The sequence below is a fragment of the Lupinus angustifolius genome, chromosome LG14 (genome assembly GCF_001865875.1).
Source record: "Lupinus angustifolius cultivar Tanjil chromosome LG14, LupAngTanjil_v1.0, whole genome shotgun sequence".
NCBI lineage: Eukaryota > Viridiplantae > Streptophyta > Magnoliopsida > Fabales > Fabaceae > Lupinus > Lupinus angustifolius.
In genome coordinates this window covers 9,130,245-9,140,038 of record NC_032022.1, presented here as the reverse complement: position 1 = coordinate 9,140,038, position 9,794 = coordinate 9,130,245, and the positions used below count along the sequence as shown (strand labels likewise).

At 34.0% G+C, this 9,794-nt stretch overlaps 1 protein-coding gene across 1 annotated transcript; it reads left to right on the top strand.

Moving 5' to 3' along the window:
- On the top strand, positions 329-4,706 carry LOC109327192 (patellin-3-like). The gene is made up of 4 exons (XM_019560260.1): positions 329-1,723; positions 2,481-2,605; positions 2,689-2,824; positions 4,221-4,706. Exons 1-4 carry the CDS (start codon positions 479-481, stop codon positions 4,476-4,478), a joined length of 1,764 nt encoding a protein of 587 aa, XP_019415805.1. The 5' UTR covers positions 329-478; the 3' UTR covers positions 4,479-4,706.

Sequence of the window (9,794 nt, the reverse complement as noted above, 5' to 3'; positions counted from 1 at the left end):
CAAGTATTGACCAGTTGCGTACTAATATTAAGACTGATTCACTTATTTTCGAGTTAAAAATATGAATGAATATGTTAATTATTAAATAGGAATGATTTTTTTTTTAATGAAATAATAGATAGAATATAATATTTATTTAACGTCATACTAAACACTTATATTTTTTTCTAAGTATAATTAATTATGTTATTATTTCTCCCTACCCAAGATAATCTGATAATTAATTATGTTATCATTTCTCCATCCCCAAGATAATTTCTTGTGGTTGAATTTCAAAGCTGTTACAGTCTAATCCTTCTTTTCCACACACCCCACTCTCTATAACTGCTTCCCCACTAACTCCCTCTATCACATTCACTCAACACCACACTTCTTTCTCAATTCTCTCTCTCTCTCTATTTCTATCTTCATATTTTGTTCAAACTATAGAAGAAAGTGGTGTCATTAATAATCTTCATTGCATTGGTAATATCGAAACATGGCAGAGGAAACTCCTAAAACAACACTACCAATAACAACTGAAGAAGAAGAAGAAGCAGTGGTAACTAATGTTTCACTTGCTGACAAAAACAACAACACAGATGCTGAAAAAGTTGCTGAGTTTAGTTCTTTCAAGGAAGAGAGTACTAGAGTTTCTGAATTACCTGAAGCTGAGAAGAAAGCACTTGAAGAGCTTAAGCAGCTTATTCAGGAATCACTTATCAAGCATGAGTTTTTTTCACTTGCTCTCAACCCACCCAAAGAAGAAAAAAAGTCAGAATCATTAGTTGCTGATAAAAAGGAACATGTTTTAGAACATGTTTCTGATTTGGAAACAAAAACAGAAGAAAAGGGACAAGTTTTAGAATCAGTCGTTGATGTTGTTGCAACAAAAAAAGGAGAGAAGAAAGAAGAAGAAGACCAACCTACAAAAACAGAAGAAGAAGCTGCACCAGAAGTGAAAGAAACAGAAGAGTTTGAGAATAATACTAAAACAGAAAAAGAAGGAGAGAAGAAAGAAGATGAACCAAAAGTGAAAGTAACTAAGGTGGTTTTTGCTTCTTCTATAGATGAAGATGGAGCTAAAACAGTGGAAGCTATTGAAGAAACCGTTGTAGCTGTTTCTTCTATAACTACTTCCACTGTTCCAGAACCTTCAACCAAAGAAGAAGAAGAAGCAAAGGAAGATAACAAAGATGAAGCTTTATCAACACCAACATTGGTACCACCAGAAGAGGTTTCCATTTGGGGTGTACCACTTCTTTTAGATGAGAGAACCAATGTGATTCTCTTGAAGTTTCTTCGTGCAAGAGACTTCAAGGTAAAAGAAGCATTCACCATGATAAAGAACACAATCAAATGGAGAAAAGAGTTTGGAATTGATGAGTTATTGGAACAACAGAACTTGGTTAATGATGATTTGGAGAAAGTGGTGTACATGCATGGTTTTGACAAAGAAGGACACCCTGTGTGTTATAACATATATGGTGAGTTTCAGAACAAGGAAGTGTATAAGAAAACTTTTTCTGATGAGGAAAAGAGAGAGAAGTTTCTGAGATGGAGGATTCAGTTTCTTGAGAAGAGTATAAGGAAATTGGATTTTACACCTGGTAGTGTTAGTACTATTGTTCAGGTTAATGATCTAAAGAATTCTCCTGGACCTGGGAAATGGGAACTTAGACAAGCTACCAAACAGGCCCTTCATTTGCTTCAGGATAATTATCCTGAGTTTGTAGCCAAACAGGTATAGTAACTCTAATCTGTTAAACAGATATAATGTTTCATATAATTTTCAGCTTTCAAATTTTTAGCATGTGATTATGTGTTTGGATTAACTTATTCTGTGTTCAATTCAAATTAGCTTATAGTTTAAAGTTATTAGGGGACTTCTGAAAATATTAGTGATTATTTTCTAAGAAATAATTGTTCCAGACACGTTTATTAGTGTATGAAAGATCACAATCAGTGATTTAAATTGCCTTAAATTGCCGATGACATCAACTGATGCGGCCGCAATATTACAACTGCTGCAACCGCATCACAACGCAATTGCATTGTGACTTCGAATCACAATGATGCGACCGCATCGTGCCGCAGCGCAATCGTATCAGGCCGCATCGGATCACATTAGGCCGCATCGAATTGAAAATATTTTTTTAATCACAAAATAATTCATACCACAACGACCGCAATCCGTATTGCAACGGCCGCAACCGCAATTTAGAACACTGATCACAATGATATGGTGTTATTCATGTAAATGTTTTTGTTGATTTGCTATTAGTGTAAAATTTGAATATGTAATGGCTATTTCTGTTTATAAGACATATTATGTAAAAAATAATTGTTTCCAAACATGTTTATAATTTATGAAAGAACACAGTAAAGTGGTTTTATACATGCAAATGCTTTTTTTGATATTGTTGTTTCAATTTTCATGTAATGGCTATTTTTGATATATATTATTATAATTGTAATGTAATCTTTTTTTTGAACTATAGGTGTTTATCAATGTGCCATGGTGGTACTTGGCAGTGAACAGAATGATAAGCCCTTTTCTCACACAGAGAACCAAAAGCAAGTTTGTCTTTGCTGGGCCTCCCAAATCTGCTGAAACCCTTTTAAGGTGAGACAGAAAAGATTCTAAATTTGCTTTGTTACTTGTTTTTCACTTTGTTTTGTATCTAAAATTTGCTATGTGGATTTCAGATACATAGCTCCAGAGCAACTTCAAGTTAAGTATGGCGGACTAAGCAAAGATGGGGAATTTGGAAGTAATGATGTTGTTACAGAAATTACAGTGAGACCAGCTGCTAAACATACTGTGGAATTTTCAGTTACTGAGGTGAGTTTTGGTTTGATTTGGTTTGGTTTTGCTTTGTGTTTTTTGTTAAAATTTGAATGGTATTTGTCTGAGAATCCAAAAAAAAAAATGCAGCATAGATTCCTCTGTTTTCAAGAATTATATTATTTTTTCCATTCTTGTCTATTTGTCCTATGAAATGATTTTTTTTTTGTAGTATTGGGTTCCACTTTCAACACCTCGAATAAACATGACTTAACATTGAAGTATCCCGTGTTCTAAGATAGAATAAACATATAATATATTAATGTGTCATATATAATATACAAATGAATGATATAACCAAATCCCAAAATCCTGTATAAACCTGTTTGTAGCTATCATCTAAGTGTTGTAATTTGTGCAGGCCTATGCCCTTAGAAGAAAAGTCAAGTCAAGATCAATACACTGTAAATTAGTAAATCAGGAACAAATAAATAAAATATATTTATTTAACATAGAAAGCAGTAACCTTCTTTTGTTATCTTTCTTTGACTGTGGCAGTGCTTTGCCACTTTACCTGCTAGGGTGAAAAGTGAAGTAGCAACAACTAAAAAATTACCACATTTTCTACTTATTTTCTCCTCTTAACTTCTCTTTCATCAACCTTTCTTTCCTTAACTTTTCTTTGGTAAACCAAATATAGTGTTAAGTTAGATCAAAATATTGCGAAGAGCCAAAATTCTTTTCTGCTGCAAGTTGTGGAAATTGTTTTATACCATTTAGTTACTCTATGAGGTATAAACGGATCACTGTGATGCTTACTTAGTTAAAGAGTGGCACAGTACATAGCTAGGTTGATAAAATAATATAACTAATCTTGTATATAGAATTAGTGACATATTTCAAAATTTGCTCATTACAAGTGCTAGAGCAATTTTTGTAGAATCAAGAGTATCCTGAATCTGTCAAGGATTTTGCTTAAACACGAAGAAGATAATGAAGAAAATAAAAGAGGCAGTTTATTCAAGTATAAGAATAAAAGTCTAATATGTTCGATTTTTGAAAAATAAAATAATAGCCTATGATCATTTCTACAGTCTGGACCAGATGAACTTCATTCTTATTTGTTCATGGTGTTGAAAAGTTAAGCTCCACCTCTTATTAATAGAAGCCAATTATAGGGCCAAAAGCTTAAGTCTAGAAATATAAAACCAAGTGTACTTGAATTGATTAGATAAGTAACTGAACTAATGGTTCCGTCATTTAGCCTACATGTGCCGGGTTTGGAATACCATGGATCACTTACTGGGTTCATTATAATAATGTAAAAAGTGGCGAACTACATAGAAACCGGTGTCGTGGAGAACCGGTAAGATGTAACTAGATTTTAATGTATTTGCCTTGATAACCTTGATATATACTTCTATTCTAGTGGACTGAAATTTTGTTGTTACAGAACTGTGTACTTTCTTGGGAGCTGAGAGTAATAGGGTGGGATGTAAGCTATGGTGCAGAGTTTGTGCCAAGCACAGAAGGAAGCTATACAATAATCATTCAGAAGGCTAGAAAGGTTGCTTCATCAGAAGAACCAGTGGTTTATAATAGTTACAAAGTTGGTGAACCTGGCAAAATTGTTCTCACCATTGATAACGAAAGCTCCAAGAAGAAGAAACTCTTATACCGTTTGAAGACCAAACCTTCCTCCTTTGACTGAGATTATCATCATTATCATTACTGTCTAAATTTGCTTACATTTTTACATATTTGATGTCACTTTGTCTTTAATTATTTACTTACAATCTTTCTGTGGTTTTATTATCATTTATTATTGTTATTCCTATTGGAGGGTATGTTTTGAATTTTGATTCATATATGGAGGACATATTGCTCTATTTATATGCATGTATAAATTTTCATGTAAATTTTGTGGGGTCTTTCTATCAATATCTTTTTGTTGTTTTGTCTGTGCTCAAACTTAAAGTGTGTTTGATCTGTCTTGATTTGTTGGGGCTTTATAGGAAAAGTTAATATGAATATCTATCATGGGTCTAAGCTTCTAGAATATGTCGCATTATAGCTTATACTTTACATAAGCTTAGTTTTTTGCCTTCTTTGTCTTGCAGTTTATTCCTTGGATTTTCTATGCTTTAGATTATTACTCACGATTCTTTTGAGGCTTAAAAGTGGATTTGGATTAAGTGGCTCTGAGAAATAGTAATTTTGATGACTTTAAGATCTAAACCATTAGATGAAAATAGTATGATAGATTCTGAATTGTTTTTTACTTTAGGCAGGTTCAAGTTGGAAAAAAATTCCATTCTTTTGCACCCATTTTTTCTTCCACCTCTACCTAATCACAATTATGCTAGTTAATCCCATTTTTAGTGACCATAGATCCCCTATCTTAAATCATGTACAACACCAATGAAAACATGTCATTGATGCGAGACATGATTTGGAATAATATTTGGGATAACAGATTTTTGATTATCTTTATAGCCCCAATATTTGGAAGGGAGATTCCCTATCTTGTTTGTCTCATTCTTGGTGTCCTAGAGTAATTAATTAAAATGTCATTTAATTAAATAAAAAAGTCATAAAAACAAAATTATATGACTTTGTGTAATTTGATTAGATAATGATAAAAAAGACAATGTTTGACAAATATCTCTGTTCCAATATTTGAACGTTATATATCTGCCATTGCAGAAGCGGAGCCATCCCATGTGTAAATTGAAAAATATGAAGGCATTCAGATTTGAAGGGCCCATAACATATTCATGTTAGATATATTTCTAACAATTCAATGTCCAGCAGTACAGGGCATGCTTTAGCTTTTTTACACTAAATTTCATCATAAAACCCACTAATAATTTTGTGCTATCTATCTTTCTATCCTTTTAAATATGCTTTATGTGCCTTTTTTGCCTTAGTTTTTCAATACCCTTTTGAGCCTTTTAAGGCATGAATAAAGAGGATGACCATCATTTAGACCAGCTTGGCTTTGTCCCAACAAATATATTGAAATGTTTCTTTAGTTAGAGAAAGGCATAAACCACTTCATACCTTGTTGTTACTAATGCTAATCAAGATTCATTAATTAATAAGAGATGGAGAAGTTAGACTAACATCATTCATATTTGATTTAACTATACTCTATCTTTCAATTGAGAAATTACATCTATTTATCATTATCTTAATTGTAATTTCTGAAACTAAATCTACTTAGAGAAGTGAATATAACTTTTGAATCAAGAACAACAACTTCAAGTATAATTAAATAAATTTTCAAGCAAATTCAATATAAGCATTCCATTTTTTATAATTAATGAAAATTTAAAATTGAACTAAATCTTCACAACTAATAATAATTTCTCTATGGCCTTTCATTTTTGGCCTTGGGCTACTATCAAATGGTTCTTCAAATAAAAAGTTCACCATATTATATGAGACTCCTACTTAAGTAAAATAGTTTAGGAATTATTCAGAAGATTCAATCTCTAACCATTTTGTTGCACAAAATCTCACTCTTTTTATATGATTCTTGGAATTATTAGAAGAAGAAGAAAGGAAAGGAAAAGGGGATCCAGACTTCAAAGAATCAAATTATTTCATAATTTTATATTGGAAGTTGAAAAGAATCCATCAAATGGTTAATCTCACTGTTCATTTTATTGTTGCTGAGATTACAAGTAATGGTTGTCTGATCTGGCAAAGTGTTAAGGTATAAAAGTCTATAAACTAATCTGGTTGCTGAGATTGCAAGTAATATGCAAGATTTTCTTAATTTCTTATTCTTGTGTTTCTAGGAATCATATAACCATTTATAACAATGACTTGATAGAAATTATCTAAGAGATGTATATCATGTAAGATACATTTATAAGAATAGTCAATAGTCAAGTCCTCTTATACATAAAATGTTCTTTTTGGTATGATAGTATTTGTTCTGGGAGTGATACTCGAACTCTCCACCTCCTTCATTCTACACATTCTCCTTAACCATTAAATCACCTTATAACTCATTTGCTATGAGTAAGAATCAAACTCACAACCTTCTTCACTATATTTCTTAAATCATTCCTCTCTCAACCATCATATCACTTATCACTCCTTAGAATTTATGTTATTAGATTCATCAAACAGCATAAGTGACTACCTATATCTAAGGATGATAATGAAAACCAAATCCGTGGATACCTGTCCGAACTGAACCCGAATTTAACGGAGAAAACCTTATGTGATTGGGTTTGAGTTTTACCCGGGTTTAATTTTCAGGTTTGGTAGAGCAAAGACTCTAACCCGAACTCGCCTCGAAGTAATGTAATTCAATTTAAAATTAAAATTTCTATCATGCGTTCATTGTTTTTAATTTCTAATTTTACTTTACATGTTATTGGATCCTCATACATAGAAGAAATGAAATAATATAAGAGAAAATAGAAATGCTAGAAAAAATGAAACGAAAATGATATCATATTTTTCTTAAAACATTTATAATTTTCGGGTTCGGAGAAAGTATCTTTATTTTCAATCTCGTTGAGTTTGGGTTCAGGTTTTGAATTTTGGTTTCGGGTTTGGGTATGTGCAAACCCGGACCATTGTCATTTCTGTTAGAATTATGTAAAAACAGAAGAAGTTGGAAGAAGAAATGAAAGAAAGTGAAAGAAAAGAGGATAAAACCAATTCTGGAAAATGTAGGTTGGGATTAACAACCAAACTAACTACCTCAGGCTATTAATAGAAAGTCTAAAACAATCAAGCCCAAATAAAGCAATTCAAGGCCCAAGCTATCCTACACTATTACAAGCTATGAATTATACAATACACTTCAACACTCATCCTTAATTCAAGCTTGATAAACTCATGACACCAAGCTGCCTTCTTTGCTTCTCAAACACTTCTCTTCTAAGTGGCTTTGTAAAGACATCTGCCTGCTGCTCTACAGAGGTGCAAAACTCTAACTCCAAGTTGCCTTTCTCAACTTGATCTCTCAAGAAATGGTACTTGGTGTCTATGTGTTTGCTACGCCCATGTGAAACCGGATTCTTGGATAGATTGATTGCTGATTTATTATCAACAAATATCACCATCGTGTCACTTGAGCTTACTCCTATCTTAGTGAGCAGAGATTTCAGCCACAAACCTTGGCAAGCTCCTAAACAGGCAGCTATATACTCTGCTTCACAAGATGAGAGTGCCACAATTTCCTGCTTCTTTGAGCTCCAACTGATTGCTGCATTTTCGAATTTGAACAAGTAGCCAGTGGTGCTCTTTCTATCATCTTTGTCTCTACACCAATCAAAATTAGTGTAGCCATATATTCCCTCATGTTTCATTTGTCCAGTTTTAGGAAAGAGCATACCATAGTCTAGGCTTCCCTTCAAGTATCTGAGTATCCTCTTGGCTGCTTGCATATGTGAGACTCTAGGATCTTCCATGTACCTGCTGATTACCCCTACTCCATAGGATATATCTGGTCTCGAGTTGCACACATATCTCAATGAGCCTATTATTTTCCTGAACAATGTTGGATCAACTGTTTCTTCATCAAGACTTCCTTTGCACAGAGTGTTACCAACTTCAATTGGTGTTGTGGCAATGTTGCATTCGAGCATACCAAATTTTCTGAGTATTTCAGTGATGTATTTCTTCTGGTGCATTAGAATTCCACTTCTTACTCTTGTGAATTCAATTCCTAGGAAGTATGCTAGAGTTCCAAGGTCTGACATTTCGAATTCCTGCTTCAATTGTGTCTTGATATTCTCTATTGCCTCATCATTGCTACTTGTGATCAAGAGATCATCCACATATAAGCAAATTACTATTGGTGCTTCAGTGGATGATTCTTTGATGTAGATTCCATGTTCATTTGTGCATCTGGTGAGTCCTTGTTTCAGGAAGAAGGCATCAATCTTTTTATTCCATGCCCTTGGTGCCTGCCTAAGCCCATATAGAGCCTTGTGTAGTTTATATACCTTCATTTCTTGTCCAGGAATTTCAAATCCTTGAGGTTGAGTCACATAAACCTCTTTGTCCAAGGGACCATTCAGGAAGGCTGACTTCACATCTAGTTAACTAAGGGACCAGTTTAGTGAGCTTGCTATTGCAACAACAAGTCTCACTGTTTCAATTCTTGCAACTGGAGCAAACACTTCATCAAAGTCTAGACCTGGTTTCTGCAAGAACCCTTTAGCAACGAGTCTGGCTTTGTGCTTAGACACTTCTCCATTTGGTTTTACTTTCACCTTGTACACCCATTTGACTGAAATTGCCTTCTTTCCTTTGGGTAGTGTAGTTAATTCCCAAGTGTTGTTTCTTTCTATTGAGCCAATTTCCTCCTTCATAGCTTCTATCCAACAAGATTCTTTTATAGCTTGTTCGAAGTTAATTGGTTCCATTTCAGCCAGCATTGCCATGTGTACCAAGTCACCATTTGCTATGATTGTAGTATCAGAGAATACCTCATAATCTCTCAACCTGGTTGGTGGTTGCCTTAGTCTTTGTGGTCTGTTGTTTGTTTCACTGATGTGTTCATCATCTGCACCATTTTCTTGTGGCTCATGAGTCTCTTCTAGATTCATTTGACTTACTTTAACTGAGGATTTTGAGGAGATTTCTGCTGAGTGCCAATTCCAGGCTTGAGTCTCATCAAACTTGATGTCCCTGCTATATAGTGTAGAGTTAGTCTTTGGATCAAATACTTTGTAGGATCCAGTTGTGTGATAACCTAGGAAAATGAGTTTTTCTCCTTTGTCATCTAATTTCTTCCTTTTGTTATCTGGTATGTGCCTAAAGCAGATTGACCCAAAGACTCTAAGGTGTCTCACATCTGGTTTGTTTCCTGACCAAGCCTCTTCAGGTGTTGATCCTCTCAACCTTTTTGTTGGACTTCTGTTTGCCACATAAGCTGCTGTTACCGCTGCCTCTCCCTAGAATCTTTTGGGCAAGTCTTTTGTTTTCAACATCCCTCTAACCATGTTCATGAGGGATCTATTGACTCTTTCAGCTGTACTATTATGATGGGGTG

Excerpts from the sequence above, each read along its gene's own strand:
- LOC109327192 (XM_019560260.1), top strand. The coding sequence starts at position 479 with ATGGCAGAGGAAACTCCTAAAACAACACTACCAATAACAACTGAAGAA. Across the intron at positions 1,724-2,480 it reads CTGAGTTTGTAGCCAAACAG|GTGTTTATCAATGTGCCATG; the intron begins GTATAGTAACTC and ends TTTGAACTATAG. Across the intron at positions 2,606-2,688 it reads TCTGCTGAAACCCTTTTAAG|ATACATAGCTCCAGAGCAAC; the intron begins GTGAGACAGAAA and ends TGTGGATTTCAG.